This window comes from Apium graveolens, chromosome 5 (assembly GCF_009905375.1).
Source record: "Apium graveolens cultivar Ventura chromosome 5, ASM990537v1, whole genome shotgun sequence".
Lineage (NCBI taxonomy): Eukaryota > Viridiplantae > Streptophyta > Magnoliopsida > Apiales > Apiaceae > Apium > Apium graveolens.
In genome coordinates this window covers 253,438,021-253,457,008 of record NC_133651.1, presented here as the reverse complement: position 1 = coordinate 253,457,008, position 18,988 = coordinate 253,438,021, and the positions used below count along the sequence as shown (strand labels likewise).

General features: G+C 35.8%; 1 protein-coding gene across 2 annotated transcripts; it reads left to right on the top strand.

Annotated features, from left to right (window-relative positions):
- Positions 1–717: 717 nt before the first annotated feature.
- LOC141725070 (putative nucleoredoxin 1) lies at positions 718–8,352 on the top strand. 2 transcript variants are annotated; one of them, XR_012576991.1, is made up of 6 exons: positions 718–958; positions 1,553–1,722; positions 2,017–2,547; positions 3,246–3,740; positions 3,908–6,347; positions 6,442–8,352. XR_012576991.1 is itself a non-coding variant. In XM_074527449.1 (5 exons), the coding sequence occupies exons 1-5, from the start codon at positions 724–726 to the stop codon at positions 4,454–4,456; spliced, it is 1,980 nt and encodes a 659-aa protein (XP_074383550.1). In that variant the 5' UTR covers positions 718–723; the 3' UTR covers positions 4,457–8,352. The 2 variants fall into 2 exon arrangements, 1 of the variants encoding a protein (XP_074383550.1); XM_074527449.1 differs by having other exon boundaries at positions 3,908–8,352.
- The last annotated feature ends 10,636 nt before the right edge of the window (positions 8,353–18,988 follow it).

The following is an 18,988-nucleotide window of genomic DNA, read 5'->3' as shown; positions in this document are numbered from 1 at the left end:
ACCATTCAACTTGCTGTTATAAATGTTATGGACATAAAAGGGTTGTTGTCAACCAAATGATTTGAGAATGCCAGACCTTAAACGCTCAGCAGACATTTTTAGCAAGAGTGTTTGTATCCTTTTTTAATCCTACCTGCTATTTGAAATCACATTCTAAACATTACAAAAATGTTGGTTAAACAGGACCCCGTAAGTATATTTAGGGAAAAGACGACTCCAACTCTAACCGGCCTACTCTTTCTAAAGATCTAATCATTTTGGACAAGATTTCAATTAATTAAATGATTGTTTTAATTTATAATTTAATTAAATAACATATATATAACATAGAAGATTGAAAATTAATGAAAAAATAAAAACAAAAAATAAAGTTATTTCGGTAAAAACAATTATGTAAGAACATTATTGAACAACCATTTTTAAAAAAATAGTAACCGATCGACTTAAAATTTAATATTTGGACTATTATGATATATATATATATGATAATGTAGTATAGTGTAGATACATTAAGTATATTATTGAATTTTTAATTATAAAATAAATTTTTATTCATTTTTTAATATTGTACAAAACAAATACAATATAATCGAGTAGAGATATATTTGATAATTTGTAAAATGTAGTAAAAAGAACCTACAAATATAAAACTTATTATAGTGTATATATATTTCACAAATTTAGGGAACAACATTAAGTTTTAGGTTAAAACTTGGAGTCTGAATGAGAACACAGGCATACTTTTTCCATCGACTGGTAATTATTCACTCTGGTGTTGTGGATGGCTATTCCAGGGGGATGATTACACGTACCTTTCTCAGGAAACCTACAAATATATATTATTATACTAGTACGAGTACCAGTACTAGTACTAGTACTAGTACTGTATCAACAAGTTTAATTAGCAGCCGTGCTTTTCACATAACCTCTTATTCATACCCTGTTTTGCAGTTCTCGGGTAAGCCTGTTTCATCTCTGTATACTATCTGCTCTTGCTAATGTTTGCTTTACTTTATTCATTTGCTGATTATTTGTTTTCGATACTTTTAGCTATTACATATATTAACTTAATAGCTGCTGCTGCATATGCAACTCGTTGTTTGTTCTTATTTCTATGTTGGAAACTCTGAGTACTTACAAACGGTCCGTTTCATCAAACTTTACAAAAACAGGTGTTGTTGCTTTGCATCTAACTATAAAACACACTCCTCCCAGTCCCGGGCATTGCTAAATTGGTTGTAAACAGAAAATTGGTTTACTTGGTTACTTGGAATTGTCACCTGCAAACTGGCCGGGATAAGTAAACAAGTTAATATTTGTTGATTTCCGTTCTAAAATTATGTATGTATCTTACACTTATTGGATTTTATTTTGATACTATGCATTGGACTAGAAACCATTGTAGCACTAAAAATGCACTTTTTGTTTTCATATTATACTTATAGTAATAGGTACATGTAATTTGGCACTAGCATTGGACATACTCTAAGTTGGGAAGAAACTTAGTCAAATGTGTCATAAATCTTATAGAATCTTAAACGTTGGCTGCCAGGATATACAGAGAAGAAAAAGTACCATACTGAAGTTGAAACAAATGGAAGAAATTATGCTAACATGGGTGAGGATGTGATAAGGAGCATAAGCAAAGGAGATATCATTAACTTGAATGACTTTCTCTTCACAAAAGACCGAGATTACCTTGTCAAAAGTAACAATGAAAATGTATGCATCTATATCTTTTCATCATAAATTGTCATTCCATTTACTTACTGTTTAGTTATATATACATTATTCGTGACTTGTCATGTAAGACTGTTAGAGTGTTAAAGTTAGTTGAAATTTCACAAAATTAAAGTACATCTCGAGTGATTTAAGCATATTCATTAATACTCATTTAAGTTTAGGAAGCAGTCAATAAAATCTTTTAAACAAAGTTCAGACTGGAATTAGGAACCAGGCTAGTCAGAAAGGCAAGTATATTTGTGCATTGCTGATATTCTCTTACTTATTTTATAGGTCAAGGCGGACCATTTGGAAGGCAAGGTTATTGGTATATACCTTCTACCATTATGTATTAACTGTTCACTGTATGGACATGCGTACCCCTCATTGTTGAAGGACATATACAACGATCTTAAGTCAGTCAATAATTTTGAGGTCGTTATGGTTGCGTATGATCATTCTGATGATTATGAAGATTGGTATAAACCACATTGGAAGCTTTTTGAAGATTACTTTTCTTGCATGCCATGGACTGCTATCCCATATTCAGATAAGGTATCCAGAAAACATATTCAAAGTAGCTTTGGTGTAACTAATTATGGATATCCTTCACCTACCATGTTTGTAGTTGACCCGAAGGGAATGGTTTTGCAATGTCATGCCTGGGACATTTTTGAAAATTTTGGAGCCTTAGGCTATCCTTTTAGTGATGAAAGAATAGAAATTTTACGGGAAGAAGAGGCCGCAGCTGCTAAGCTTATCTCCTTGAAAACACTATTATCCTCTCCCCAGCGTGATTATGTCATTTCAAATAAAGGGGATAAGGTATAATTCTAACGTTTAGTGCGTTAATGTATTGTTTGTGAGATAATTGAAATGGTCTTTAGATACTATAAGATAATCTGTTTTTCTAGTTTAATGTCATGAAGGTAAACTAAGTGGGTGACTTGGGTAGTTGGATCATTCTACTGTTTTGTTGAAGAAATTCTCTAAAGAGATTTCGCAAATAGGCTCTTTATCATATATTTGTCCTTTTATAAACCTCATTGCTTCTTCTATTGTAATACTAATAAGAACATATTTCATGGTTTTATAAGTAAATAATTATTAGTTTCAATCTTTGGTAATGTAGATATGTATTTCGTTTGTGAAGTTAGTATGGACGGAGACACATTCAGTTGCATTAAACATTTAAGCCTCGATGTCAAATATTCATAGTTCCCACATATTTAGATTTGATCAAAATATGCTGTAAATATTATAATATAACAAAGTTCCTAAAAGAATGACCATGCATAGTTGATGTTATGAAATACATACTCCAATGTTATAATTTGTTTTTCTATTGTAATCCATAATAAATATTTATCTTTTAGGTTAATGTATGCAGGGGCATGAAAATACGTAGGGACATTCATTTATGTTCTTTACATTCTATCTTCTTACATTCCAGTATAAAAAGAACCTAAAAAGTTTTCAAATCAAATACAAACTTATCAGTTGTCATGTACTTGTATTAACAGGTGCCTATTCACACTTTGGAAGACAAGGTTGTAGCTCTATATTTTTACAATGTTGACAACTATGATTCTCTAACTGAAACACTTAAGTCATTTTATGAAGAATTGAAGAAAGTCAAGAAAATTTTTGAGGTTGTGCTTGTTTACATCAGAGAGTCGCAATACGAAGAATGGGATAGAGAAGAATCATATTGGGAAAAGTTTAACACGATGCCTTGGTTGGCATTACCATATGGAGAAAAGACCTATAAAAGGTTCAGAGAGGTTTTGAAGTTGCCAACAATGATTGAATGTGAATCTAAGCTTGTAATTATTGGTCCCCGTGGGGAATTCATCGAGACATATGGTGGTGATATTTTGTTCTGGTATAATAATATTTCAACATACCCATTTACCCGGGAAGAGGCTGCAGAGTTAGATGCTGAAAAATTGAAGGAGTTGAAGCTGAATATGCTATGGGATCCAAGAATTGTGTTTAGAAGGAACAATGGGTCTAAGGTCAGATTTTTTTCTATCTTTCTACAATTTAAAACAAATTTTTCAGTTTTTTTTACAGATTCATACCTTCATAAAATTATTTTCCCTTGAAACCAACAATTACCAGCTTGTTACTATATTATTTTTAAAATTTTATTTGCATACTAACTTGTCAATTTGACTTTAAGGTTTCTTTTTCTCAACTTTCCGGGAAGAGAGTCATGCTTATTCTTGAAAGTTTTGTTGTGCAATATGCTAATAGCAAAGGTTCCCGTGTTGAAAATAATTTTGGCAAGTACTCCTCCCCAAACACCAAGTTCCTAACGATGTTGAAAAGATGTTATCTTCAGACAGTGGGTAGCGATGATGAGTTTGAAGTGATCCGCATATTTATACCTGAACTACAAAATTACACCAGTAAATCACTCGGAGACATGCCTAATTGGGCAGAACCTCTTGGAGACACGCCTTGGTTGATATCCCTTCCCAACAACCTTGGAGCTACAAGTTGGTTGGTATCACTGGGAAATGAGTTAAAACATGATCTAGGCTCCTATTTTTTCAAAGACTTCCATTATAATTGTTTAGAGCATTATCTACCAATCTTTGCGTTTGATCGGGATGGAAGACTTGTGAGAGAAACAATATTTCCTACGTTCGAGAATACAGAATTCCCATTTTACTCCGGTAGTTTAAAAGAGGAGAAGTTGTCTCAATTAACTAAACTATTTTCGTAGAAACATGTTTAAGCTACTTGAAGTTGGCCCACTGACTCTACTTCACTTCTCAATATCTATAGACTTAACCAGTGAGATTATTACCATGTTATTTTAATTATCTTTCATTTATCTCTATATAATTTCTAATTTAGTTTTAAGTTTATTATTCTGATGGAAGTATACGTGATAGGATTAAAGAGTCTCCCAAGTAAGCCGTTTTCTTTTTCAAATATGTAGGAATTTACCATATTTGTTACTCAAATACCAATCACCAAGCCTATATTTTTGTAATCTATATTTATTAAAAAAATCACTGTATTTAAATTACTAAACGATACTAAATTAATTTGTTATAGATTTTTCAAATCTTAATTTTTTAACCAGCAGCAACTAAAAAAATAATTACACAATTTCTAAGAACTAGACCAAAATGCTGAGCATCTCTTGGCAATCTTCAAGAAGAGGCTGAAAAATGCTGCAGTTGCTGTACCATTGATATGCTGTGCTGCTGATATGTTATGTTATGTGATGTACCTTTATTGCTTTGTTAGAGACTCGTGTGAAGGAGAACAATGTTGATACTATTTCTTCTTCTTTAGCAGCTAATCGGACTTGGGTTTTTAATTATTTTGCTCATCCTAATAGCTGTATTTGTTTTGGGTGGAATCCCAATTTTTGGAATAATAATGTTATTCCATCCGCTGCTCAAATAATTACTTGTTTTCTCACGAATGTCTCGTCTCAATGCTCTTTTTTTGTTTCTTTTATCTATGCTTTAATGGAATAAATGGCAGACGTGCTCTTTGGTCTGACCTTATGCAGTATAATCACAGTAGTACTGATCCTTGGTTGTGGAGACTTTAATGCAATTTTAAGTCTTGAAGAAAACTCGGGTGGTTTTGCAACATGGCATTCTGATATGGAGGAATTTAAATCCTGTGTTCATCACTTGGAGTTAACTGATCTTCGAGGATTTGGTAATAGCTTCACTTGTTGGAACTCTTGCCTTGAAAATCCAATTCATAGGAAGTTGGATCGTGCCCTTGTAAACAATCTGTGGATTCAGCGATTTCCGTTATCTCTGGCTTCATTTCCTGCTCTTGGTCTTCCAGATCACTCTCCTGTTTGTATAAACCTGGGGTTACCTCGTCAACACTTAAGAAAACCTTTCCAGATTTTTTCTCATGTGATGGAGCATCCGGACTTTATGAGTACAGTGCAAGCAGCCTGGTCTGAACCTTGTCATGGTGACCCTCAATTCTGTCTCACTACTAAAATGAGGAAAGTAAAGATTGATTTGGTTCGTTTAAACTATTTGATAGGTCATTTCCAACAAGAGTTACTGAGTCTCGGCAGACATTGCTTGACTTTCAGCAAAACATGGGTCTTCATCCTTTTCTGTAGCAGAGCATCACATAAAAGCAACTTAAAGATGAGTTTGTTAAAGCTCTCGCGAATGAATGATCTTTCTTTAAGCAAAAATCTCGAGTTCAGTGGTTAGATAAGGGAGATAGCAACTCAAAGTTTTTCTTTAACCATGGTAAGAATAGGTGGAATGTCACTAAAATTCTTGCAATTCAGGATCATGGCATTCTTCTCCATGATCACCAGAGCATCGTTGATTGTTTTTTGAGATATTACCAGGACATTCTTGGTTCAGATTCAGAAGTCCTCGAATTTCCATCTGATATTGATCTGCCAACCTTGAATAATGAGCAGCAGTACACTCTTCTGGAGCCTTTCACTTTGAATGATATGCTCATTACTCTAAAGCATACAGGGAAAGGTAAAAGCCCGGGTCTGGATGGATTTTCTGCGGATTTTTTTCTCAGAGACCTGGTCTATGACGGGGTCAGATATCTTTAAAGCTGTTTTCCATTATTTTACCACTCTGCACTTAGCTCGACAGGTAAACGCTACTGCTCTTTCTTATTCCTAAGAAAAGTAATCCTACCTTGGTCTCGGACTTTTGACCAATTTCCCGTTGCAATGTTGCTTATAAGGTGATATCTAAGATGCTGTTCTTCTCGTCTAAAATCCATTATGAACACTCTTGTTTCTCCAGAGCAGAATTTGTCCATTTCCTCTCGCTCAATTGGTGATAATATTTTAACTGCTCAAGATTTATGTAAAGGCTACCATCTTGACAGTGGTATATCCAGATGTATAACTAAACTTGACATTCACAAGGCATTTGACAGCTTGAACTGGTCCTTTCTTTTGCAATTTCTGGAGCGTATGGAGTTTTCTCCTCGTTTTCAAGATTGGATTGCCAAGTGCATTACTTCTCCAATGTTTTCTGTTAAATTAAATGGGAGTGTAAAGGGCTACTTTAAAGGTCAATCTGGACTGAGGCAAGGGGACCCTCTGTCCCCTCTTGCCTTTTTGTTATATCATTGGAGGCTTTTACTCGATTGATGAGGAAAATTGCTGCTGGTCCTTCTTTCAAATTTCACCAGAAAGCAAAATATATTCAGATCAATCACATTATTTTTACTGACGATGTTCTAATGTTTAGTCATGGTGATATCGCTTCAATGACTGGTATGCTTGATATGGTAAATCAATTCTCTGCAATTTCAGGGCCGAAGGCCAACCCTACAAAGTCCTCTTGTTACTTTTATAATGTTCAGATTGAAGCTGTTCACACAGTGCTTGAAAAGTTCGGGTACCAATGTGGCGAGCTTACTTGTACTTTTCTGGAATGGCCCTTGATCACTTCAAAACTCACACAAATGCTGATTGTGTTCAGCTGGTCAACAATAATTTGCTATAGAATTTTTCTATGGACTACCCGATTTCTCTCATTTTCTGGGAGACTTCTCTTGATCAAATCTGTGTTATTATTTATTCAAAGCTATTGGGAAATTTAATTATTTTTGCCTAAGTCTGTTCTTAAAAAGATTCAGTCTACTCTTGCAAGGTTTCTATGGTCTGGTAAGGATTCTTCTTGCTCTCACAAAATTTCTTGGGCGAACTGCTATAAGTCTAAAGCTTTGGGGGGCTCGGGTCTTCAAGGCCTGTTTCAATAGAATTATGCATCCATTTTATTCCAGCTTGGGTGTGTTATTCAGTTTGAATAACTATTCCAAAGGAAGTATCTGCAGATATAGAAATTTTTGGACCATGAGAGCTGGCTCTCATCATTATAGGTGTGTCAAGATCCTCAGTATGCGTATGTGGTACTTTGGATTTGAGGTCTTTTAAATTCCAGCATGGTGTTATCAGAAATAATAGAAGTGATTCCTTAACTTGGAGCGGACATCTCCCTGTTACTATTGCTTCTATTTGACATTCTTTGGCCTCTAGCACTGCCCCTGCAGTGGACTGGTACTTAATCCCCTGGCATAAGCTTCATGTCCCGATATTTTCTTTCATTGCGTGGTTAGCTCTTCAAGGTCGTTTAACTACCTTGGATAGGCTTGCTCGTTTTGGTTTTGCTCTTGATCAAAGATGTATCTTATGCAGTGCAGCGGATGAAAGGCATTCACATCTTTTCTTTCTCTTGTGCATTTCTGCACAGGTGTTAAAATCCACTCTTTTGCCGTGTGATTTTGATTGGCATTCCTTGGTTCGCTATTTGGGATCTGCTCCAAGTAATATGATAAATAATATCCCGCGGTTGTTTTTTTTGCAGCTGTAATTTATTTTCTGTGGAAAGAGCGTAATGGTAGAAAACATGATTGTTCCCATAATTCAGTGCACTCCATTGCTGAGCAATTAAAATTGGCTATCAGGAACAAAATGTTTAGCTCTTAGCCCTTTCATTGCAGATTAATAGTGACCCAGTACTATTAGGGGTCATTTGGTTCGTTGGGTGATATCGGGTTGGAATCAGGAATCGGGTTAAACTGGTATGGGTTTGGAACTTGATACTTTTTTTTTTGAAGGAAAAAGTACTTGCTTGTATTCAATTGAATCAATAATCAAAGCATCACAAATATAATCAGGAGGGGTACCTACCCACTCATGAATATCTGACATAAAATGTGTAGCCCTTGCTAATTCATGAGCCACTACATTCGCAGACCTTGGCACATACTCTACTAGAACATCATCGTAGTGCTTAAACAACTCAATACAATCTAATACGATTAAGTGAAAGTAACTATCTCCTTGAACCCATTTGCATTCTTCCACAAGCTCATGTGCGTCCGTCTCAAATACACAGCGTTTGAAATTGGAATTACCAGGTAAGGTGATTAATTTCGCTTGGCGGGTGTGTCGGGGATGTCTGCCAACTGCAATAAATTTGGTTATGAAGCGTGTTCCTATCAATACTAAATGCTCATGGTGCTTAGTAAAGGATGAGGATGCAACTCACGTACTATTCGATTGTATCTTTACAAGATCAGTGTGAGCTCATGTAGGATTGCTAGAAGTTCGTGCAGTGGGATATGAGGGGCATGTAGAAGATATAATCCATCAATTTGCGGAGAATTGTTCACGAGAGACTTTTGCTTTAATTCTGATGGTATGTTGGAATCTCTGGAGGTGCGGGAACAAATGGGTATGGGACAAAGTAAGAATCTCAGAGTTTGGTGTCCAAGCTACGGCAATGAACATGCTGCATGCATGGAAACAGAGATTGTTAGATGGTAACACCCAGAAAGTAAACATAGCTGGTACTTCGAGTAAATGGAGTCGACCACAGCAGGGATGGATCAAAGTAAACACGGATGCTGCACTGTTAGGGAGTGGAACAGCACTGGAATTGGTTGTGTTATCCGAGATAGCCATGGGGAGTTTATACGGGCAAAAAATTAGAAGTTGCAGGCACTGTATAGCCCGAGAGAGGTAGAAGCTCTTGGATTGAAGGAAGTTTTATCGTGGGTAAACTTGATACTTGATATCACCTGTTTGGTTCAAAAATAGGATGGGAAAGTATCTAGTTGATAAACTAATTGGAATTAAGAATCAAAAGATATTTAAATATTTTTTATGTTAATTTATTATTTTAATATTAAAATCTGAAATTATACACGATCACTTGATTTAATCAGAATTAGTAAGGCTAAAAATATAATTTTTTTGAAAAATACCTAAGGCTAAAGATATTTTTACAAATATACTATTATTTTTTTAAAAACATTTGCAAATAAAATATACATTCACATTTTTTATTCATCAATATTAAAATTAGAGCTAAAAAAAGAATTATACTTTAATTAAAAAAAAAAAGACTAAAGAAAATAATGAAAATGATACCCAAGAGTTTGATTTAGTTCATACCCACCTCTTCACATAGGTTACTAAATGTTAGATATGAATACAACACAGAGGGGGGGAGGGGTGAATGTGTTTTAGCTTAAATGTTTACTTTTTGGTTTTGCTCTGAGTTTAGCAGTTGATTGTTATCAATGATTTTGTGGAGTAGATGTTAAACATAAATAACAATGCAAATATGTAGAACAAAGATTTTCAAAACTCACTTAATTTTATATTAAAAATCAAGCAGTGTTTTGCTACAAAATCTCTAAGTTCTTGTTTTAGAATTTAGCTTCTTTCTTGAGAGAGAATACTAGATTTTCTATCTTGATTGTTCTACTTAACTAGAGGATCAATGTTAACTTTATAACTCAATTAAATGCTGGTTTACACAGTGGATAATAAACATGCTATTAGCTTTTCTAAACTGTCACTTGTCATTTCTATTTATAGAAAAACAAATCTTCCATTTCTGGCTTAGCATATCTTTAGCATCCCGTGATTACTTTAATCTCCTCTGTCAGTTAATCTTTGTCATTGATCTTGCACATCTCTCAAGCTGCTTTTTGTAGACTTGTCAATCCAGCTATGTGAATTGTTTGTTGATTTGCAACATTGGATATTAAACTGTTCTGCAATTTTGTACTTAGAGAAATTTCTTCACTTCGAGATCTCCAATTAAGCTGTAGAGAACTCGACATCTCGATAGGCATGTTGGCTTGTCGATATCTCTGAAACTTCATTGTTGACTTGACTTATCGACAACTCTGAGTTCTCTAGTGAATTTTGGTTTATCGATAACTCGGAGTTCTCTAATGAAATTTGGCTTATCGATAACTCAGAGTTCTCTAATGAATGTACACTTGTCGATATCTCTGAGTTCTCGAATAAGTATCTGACTTATCGATATCTCCAATAGCATTTCCTGAGTTCTCGATAGGTCTTTCTGAGTTCTCGAATGACTTCTCTATAACACTAATTCTCGATAGGTTTTTCACCAAACAGAATTATTCAACTCCAAGCTTCTTCATAATTCTTCTGAGGCACGACCTTCTTGATCTTCTTCCAGATAGAATTCTTAGGCTTGACACTGTTTAGAGAAAAATGCTCCAGTCTGCTCCATTTACATTTTACAGACATTAAGTGTTACAAGTATAAATTACATATTAAGGTTACAATACAACTAATCTTAGGGTTGTCAATATGACTTAGTCTTGTTATGATACAGGCATGTCTTGCATAACAATCTCCCCCAATTTGTGAGAAGATTGTTTATCACAAATTCATGCCTGTTAACAAAACTAACTCCAAGTTAAAGAATGAAAATAAAACAATACAAAAGTTGATACAACACTTGTGCATTGAACATTTGACAGCTTACAGTGATTAAGTAAAGACTGAGCTTTTTGATTCTTTCTCAAATATGTTCTTAATCTGCACAAGTATTTCTAATTATTCTAGGATGGGGGTGTCAGTTAGAGCCTCTATTAGTTTCAGCAAATCTGGCTTAGGAAAACTAGCTAACATCCCTATCCTGTATCTTGACAAAGAGCCAACTTTTACATTCAGAAATTTTCCATCCTTTGAGATTCTGCTCTTGCCTGCTGCCTTCAACTCTTCTGATCTTCTGATATACTCATCAATGTCATGCTCATACTTTCTCCTTCTTTCAGCTAGCAATTCTTTATGCTTATCTCTCATCTCCTCTCTGTTAACCACAAACACTGCCAATACTGTTCTCCATGCCTTAGTGGCTGAATCTTTACCATTCATCAAGCTTATCACCCTTTTCAGTTCAACAATTGAGAGAGAATCATTTAGTCTATCTCCAAGCTTTTCAAAGGACCCATCATTGTAGTAGATTCTAACTTCTTTGATGTGAACGACCCAAACTCTGACTATTCTTTCAGCTAGCTGTTGGAAGTAGTCTTCTTCTGAATCAACAACATTTAGAGGTTTGAAATCATCTTGATTATATCTGTTCCAGATGGCCTTTTCACCAAATCCATGATCATTGGGAGTTTCAGCTATCAGTTGTTCTCTTCTTTGTCTTCTTAATCTCCTTTTGACCTTGGCTTCTTTTGGACCTATTCCAACTATTTTGAAGTGTGTTTTAAGGAGTGGCTGAAATGAAGGTAAGGTTTTGAGTCTTTTCAGAGAAGTATGGTTGTGAGTGATTTGAGTTTTGAGAAGAGAGTTTGCAGTGAGCTTGTAGAAGTATTTGGGTTTAGAGATTTGAGGTTGAGCAGTTTCTGTTGAGGTTGATTGTGAAGTTTTAGCAGTTGGTATTTGGATATTTAGGGTTTGGAAAGATTGTGAGGTATCATTCTTTTGTCTTTGCCTCCTTCCATCTCTCCTTTGAGTCTCAGATCCACTTTTATTCTCCTTCTCTTTCTCACTATCACTTTTTCCACCAATTGCCTTACTAGATTGACTTGAGTTTGAGCCAGAAGGATTTTGACCATCTTTCTTCTGCTCATCATCACCCAAGTCATCTGTGTTGATTTTAGTTTTAGACAAATTGGCTTCAGAGTTATCAATGTATCTCCTCAGAATCTTGATCATAGCTTCATCTTCACTAGTCTTCAATTTCTTACTTTTCAGCTCAGACTCAAGCACCATTATCAGTTTTCTGTTGGCCATGACATAGTTTTTAGGTACTTGGAAATGTTTCAGTTGCTTGGTTGTAGAGCAGATATAGTGCACCCCTTTACTTGGATGTAGGTAGGCTTCTGGGAATTCAGCTTCTTGAGCCTTCTTCAACTCTGCTAGTAGCATTTTCTCTTCATTATTGATTATCCTGATTTTGTTAATCAGAATGTCTACTTCAGATGCTCTTCTGGAAATTAGATAATTGAAGTTGACTTGCATACATCTGTCTACTCCAGAATCATTAAGATTGATCACTATCCTTTTCTCCAAAAACTGGTCCTTGACTGGGATCTGCAGCACCCTGATATAATTGATAGTCTTTTCCAAGGTCTTTCTGTAAGTGAAGAAATTATTGTTGAGAGAGTTTCTTAGTCCAGTGAGCAGGTTGTCAAACTCTTGTGTCATTCCTGTACCTTGAGCAGCCATAAGGAGCCTCTCTTGTTCTAGACCTTGTTCTTAACATTTGAGTGTTGATTGGGATAGCCTTGCATCTAATTCCCCCTTAGTCTTGGTGACAGGCATGAGTAGGGGAGTAGGAATCTCAGGTCTTACAGCTTCAGGCAATGCTGGTAGTGGTATGTTGAGTTTTCCCATAATGGCTCCCAAAGCAACTGTATTCTGCATTTGTAAATGCTTATGGGACTCCACTAGGGCCTGAATATCACGCTGTTGTCTCTCAACCAATGTGGTTGGAGCTCGGACTTGTGAAGATAAATCTGAGTTGGAATTTTGAAGTGAAGAAATTTGATCTTGAAGTTCTTGTATCTGAGGAGTAGAGGTTTTGGCTGAGAAGGACCCAAAGTGTTCATCAACATCTTTTCTGACACCCTCCATGAGAAGAAATGAAGGCTCATACCTAGCAGTATACATTTGATTTAGCTTGACCCTGGTATCATTTGAATTTGTCATATGAGTTTGAACTTGATCAAATAGGGCCTTGAAAGAACTCTTCATTTTTTATACTTCCTTCTCAATGGAGTTCAGATCCATTCTTGACATTTGCTCAGTAAAAGACTGGAATTGATTCTTGATGTCCTTTTGAGAAGGCACAATGTCATCCATCTTTTCCTTGATCAGCTTCCTGATTTTATCTTCATGTCCAGTCAATTTTACTTCAAGGGCCTTTCCAAGGAGATGGAAAGCCTTGAGTTGAGCTTTGTGCACATCTATTATGGCATCATAGACTTCAGGAGGAGTGAGAGATTTAGCATTGCTTCCCATGATAGTTATGTACTCCTTCCTGAATCTAGCCAAATCTTCATCCATTTCTGCCACATGGTCATCAGACAACCAGGCATCTATATTTCTATCTTCTTCAGCCTCATCTACTATCTTCTCCTTCTGTTGTTCAACCTCTTCATTAAAGCATAGCAGTATAGCTTGATAGTCCTGGTTCCCCATGTCTGAAGTGAGCAATTGCTGAGAGAGATTGGTCAAGCCTGATATTTGATCTACCAACATGTCATCAACTGTAGAAAGCTGAGCTTCCATATCTTGTAGCCATTGAGCCATGACATGTGGTTGACTGGATTGAGATATGGATGACTGCTGAAAAATGTCCAGATTACCACCTGTGATTGAGGTCACAGTTTGACTCACAGACAAGTCTGTGGTTTTGACAGTTTGTTGTTCACCACATATAGTAGGAACCTCCATTGGAATTGAAGAGGATTTGACTAGGTTACTGTCATGTACACCAGCCTCAAACCTTTGTGCACCTTGTATAACACTGTCACATACATGTGATGAACTTGCCTCTTCCATATTAGGGTCATTGGCAATTGTACTCCTAGCTTCAACTGTGAAGGCAATTTCAGCTAGGGTTTTGAGGGGAGTTGTTCCTTCTAGAGGAACCTCCAATTGAATTGGAGAGGATTTAGATAGCTCTCCCTCAAGAGTACTACCCTCAAACCTATTCATCTGTGAAGATGATTGTGCACATGAAGGTGCAAGAGTGACCACGGGGTCTTCTAGTAAAAACTGATGAAACCCCCATGTTTGTGATGGTGTCATCAAGGTCTACCCCAGCTACTAGCCTCTCACCATCTAGATGTTGGCTCTGGGTGGTGAGCACAGTTTCATGAACCATGTCACTGGAGTGTTGGTGCACTTGAGAATTAGATTCAAGTGCTCTATATGATGAATAAAATTGGGAGATTAGAGAAGTTTGCTCAGTTGTGAGTGTTGGCAGCTCTCTCTGAATGGATGAAGGAGTTTCAAGTGATGTTCCCTCACTGTGTGTGCCATCCATATTTCTTCTACCATACACTCTAGGTGCAGGTTGTGCTGACTCAGTACAGGATGCATTGGGGTGAATACTCTTTTCAATAGATACACCCTGTTGAGAGGATGCATCTAGTAACTGTTTACTCCCCATTTGTTCAACTGTGCCCTTTTGGGAGGACACATAGGTGTTTTGAGTGGTCAGCTCAGGTATTTTACTCCTCTTTGGTCTCTTGACCAAGGGTGACTCTAGTTCAGTAAGAATTGTTTCACTTTCATTTACAACAGTAAGGGTTGGTTCTTTTCTCTTCTTTTTACTCACTTCAGTCTTTTGAGAGACTAAAGTGGTTGGTTTGCTAACATCTAGTGGTTTAGAAGAAGGGGCTGCAGCTTTGGAAAGTCCCTGTTGGTGTGCCTGTGTTTGTACTTCCACAGGCTCAGGAACCATAGCTGAATTAGCAATTTGAGGAGCCCTCATGTCTGGCATAGGGTAAGGATAAGTCATGAATCTCTCCAACATGAATGGAGTGATTCTAAGACTTACATTTACCTTATTCTTTATAGTGAGTGAGCCAATTGGACACTTGCTTACAATTGCCAATTCTACTACTATCAATACCAGCTAACAAATGTATGTCATTTACCTTATGAGCTAAAGTAGACATAATAAACCTTGGTAAAAAGATTTCTTTACCTCTATTCTTCAAAGGCATAGTAAGCCTGGTAGCCAGCTCCTCCAGAATTAGAGCCCCAACATTCAGATGCCTGTTGTAAGCTATTGAGAACACCGGCTTTTGTACCACACTTGATCTATAAACATATCCAGTTTTGTAGCCAGTTTTGCTATCGGGAGTGTACTTCCCTTTTCCTTTCCAACTGTTGTCTTTGTTAAAGGACTTGAAAGGAATATGTCCTAAGTCCAATCATGTATTAGGATTTAGGAATAACTTTTATGTAATCTGTTTTGATTTCATTGATATTAATAAAGACTTGTTTTGTTTTTATTACGAGCTTTTATCTATTTAAGTGTTTAAATAAGATATACCATAATTTAGAGTAAAGCTTTTTATGGATTATGATGAGATCATAATAGTGAGACCTAAAAAGATGATAACTCTAAACTTAAATAGTTCCTGGTCATAGGATTACTAACTGGTAATTAATAATCCGCAAAGATCGATACATACTATGTTTGCTTCATTATGAAGGATGTCTGTTCTCATAGACATTTGTGTGGTGACATTATAGCTAGTATGTAGGTGCTTATTATAGAATAAGTTCACTGAACATGACTCGCACAGCTGAACAACTGATGGAGTTCACTCACGTGTCAGCAGTTGTTCGCATAGTGATAGTTGTACAAGTATCCTTAGACTTGAGGTCATCATAGTCATCTTGTGTACACTGAATTATGCTTTGGTTTAGTTCTTAGTCTCCAGGGACAATTATTAGGGCTCTTCTGGGTATAGGAATTTATACACGAAGATAGTGTATGATCAATAAAGGATCTACCCCTTCTAGTGAAGGAAGCGAATGCTCAAGGCTGATCCACTTACGCTAGTTCAGAAATCTCTGGCCAGAGTGAATGAAATTAGAAAGGAGTTTCTAATTTGCATAGAACTACGCATAATAAATGGTAAGCAAGTGATTGAATTAGATAGGCTTGACACGAGATCCATGCCTTGTATTTAATCGGGACATTGTAGGGTAGAAGGATGTTAGGTCCCAATTTGTTTGTAGAAGGGGGGTTGAATGCAAACAATACCGTTTCGTCGAATAAAATGCGGAATAAAATTGTGAAACAAAATTCAAGTTAAATAAAACTTTTATTAAACTTGAAAGGTGTTACAACTACGGTATCGATTACAAGGGTTTAATCTCAAATCAATTATTACAAATTTAGAATAAATTCGACATGAACTTTTTCTATTTTTGTAATTAAAAGATCAAATGCTAAAAGCGATTTGAGATTAAGTTCTAGGGATTTTAATCCGCTAGATTGATATACAAGAACAAGATAAGTAATTCTAGTGGTTTGGATTTAACATTAACAAGCTAGAATATTTGATCTTGAATAAGCAGATGGAAGATGAAATATTTTTCTTTTGTTCTCTGCTTTTTCTTGTTCTGTGTCTTGCTGCTCTGTATTTGATAAATGTTATGCTGTATTGATAGATGATGTCTTCTGCTTCTTTTTAAATAATCACAGCCGAAGTTGTTGAGAACTGGTGTGACAATCCATTTGAGCTTGAATGACTTTCGGTGAGACAATCTAATAGAGCTAGGAAGACAATTAAAATGAACTAGCAAGACTTTCGGTATGACTATTGATTGTCATACCGATTGTCATATTAGTTCAAATGAAATTGTTTTTCTGAATACATAATTGAATTTAATCTAAGTAAAAATTCTATCAAAACAATTAACTGAATTAGTAAGACATTCGGTATGACTATCAATTGTCATACCGATTGTCATACTAGTACAATCAGTTGTCTTTTTAGAATTATCACAGATTTTAATCAATTAATATTCTGAAAATCCTCATTATTAATTCTAAATTAATTAATCAATTTAATTCAATTAATCAATAAATTAATCCTTGCAGAGTTAATTTATTTTCTTAATTAAATTATATGACTTAATTAATTAATAGAGAATTAATACTAACCCTGAGCAGCATCCATTCTTCAGACAATCTTTGAGACTTATGAATCAATTCCGTCACTTCAATGCTGACACTCGATGTACTGTCTGGTTCATGAGTGACTAACTTTCGTGACGTTTCTTCATGTCTTGACTTTGTTGTTCTGATTGAATCCTTGTAATAAATGATACCTTGACGAGATCTCTGTCACTTGATTAATTCCACGATCTTGATTTATATCACTGAGGCATGATCAACTTCTTGAACTTCTTCCAGTGAATCTTCAAGACTGCAGATGAACAATGTTTCTTTATTCTTTGACAGATGTTACTTTGTGAGATCTCTCTGATGCTTGATCCACTATTTACTTATTACATTCTTATTTGAGTTGAGTTAAATACTCGAATAAACGAGTAGGCTATGACATATGCCTTTCAATCTCCCCCTATTTGCTTGTTAGACAATAACAACAAATACCTAGAGGATAACTCAACTAACAAATAAGAAAAAGATATGAACAGTAATGTAAAGTAAATAGCAGAAAAGTTCTGGATTATATTTAACATTTTCCAGATTCCAAATGAAATTTACAAGTGAATACAAGATAGATGTTCCTCTAGCCTGAACATATAACTACATTAGACTATCTTGATTCATAACGCTCTAATCATATTACATTGAGTTTTGAGCTAATTGACTTTAGTTGTCTTCTCTTCTGACTTCACCTTCTTCTAAATCTTGAAGCAATTCCTTGTCAAAAACACGATCCTTTTCTGAAGTGAAGCTTGCAGGTCTGACTGGTTGAACTCCAACTGTCTTCAACTTATTCTTGAGTTGATTGTACCTTTTAACATTCTTCTCACAATAAGCTTGAATCAAGTCAGCAGCTTGAGTCTTCAACATGGATGAATATCCAGCTGTTCTCAAATGATGTTCCATCCAGACCAGATGCTTAGCTGAGTAGTCTTTAAGAGATTGTACATCTAGCTGACAGATTTGAAGACAATCAGACTTAAAGAATCTCACTTGATGAGGATTGTTGACCACTTGAGGACTAGCCCTGCTGGCAAACTCTTTAAGTCTTTCCCGAAGAACTTCATTCAACTCTGAGCTTCTTTTCACTTTGTTTAAAAGAACCCAAATCTCTGACAACGAACGATTCTCGAATAGATGAAGTGACACCTTGAATGATCCTTCACTCTGACAATATACAAAAATGCTCATCTCATTTAGGGATCTATCAAAAGCAGCTGTGATCCTTGAGACTTCAGTCTTGATAGCATTCATGTACATGTCATTGTTAGGATTTGAGATTTCCAGCTTGTCCAGAAGATGTAAGAACTGCCTATCATTGTTAGTGCATAGCTGAGGCATATCGAGTACTCTCCTAGCTTCATCCCACTTTCCACCAATCTTCAGTCTGACATCTCTTCTCCTTTCTTGAGCTTTAATGTCATGAAGACGTTGCTTTTGAAGAGTTTCTGTTCTTTGAATGTCTTTTCTCCTGTCAATGATCTGTGAGACCTTCTTAAGTTCAGCTTCTTTTCTTTGCATCTCTGACTTTTCTTTCTGAAATTCTTTCTCAAACCTAGGATCCACTGTATCTTCTTCTTCCCAATCTTCAAAATCACTTTCTTCTTCAGCTTCAAATAACCCATCTTTATCTTCCTGAGCTGGTTCAGTGGGAATGTCAAAAATATCGAAGTCATCCTGTTCTCCACTGTAGTAGGCATCATCAGCCTTTCCTTTATCTCCAGCAGAAGTATCTTTTTCTTTCCCTTTGGAACTACTCCCTCCTTTCTTCTCCCCCTTAGTTGAGG

What these genes read in the sequence shown, in the direction of transcription:
- LOC141725070 (XM_074527449.1), top strand. Translation starts at nt 724, where the DNA reads ATGAGAACACAGGCATACTTTTTCCATCGACTGGTAATTATTCACTCT. An exon ending in CCCTGTTTTGCAGTTCTCGG is followed by an intron (nt 959 to 1,552) that starts GTAAGCCTGTTT and finishes GTTGGCTGCCAG; the next exon opens with GATATACAGAGAAGAAAAAG. An exon ending in TCAAAAGTAACAATGAAAAT is followed by an intron (nt 1,723 to 2,016) that starts GTATGCATCTAT and finishes CTTATTTTATAG; the next exon opens with GTCAAGGCGGACCATTTGGA.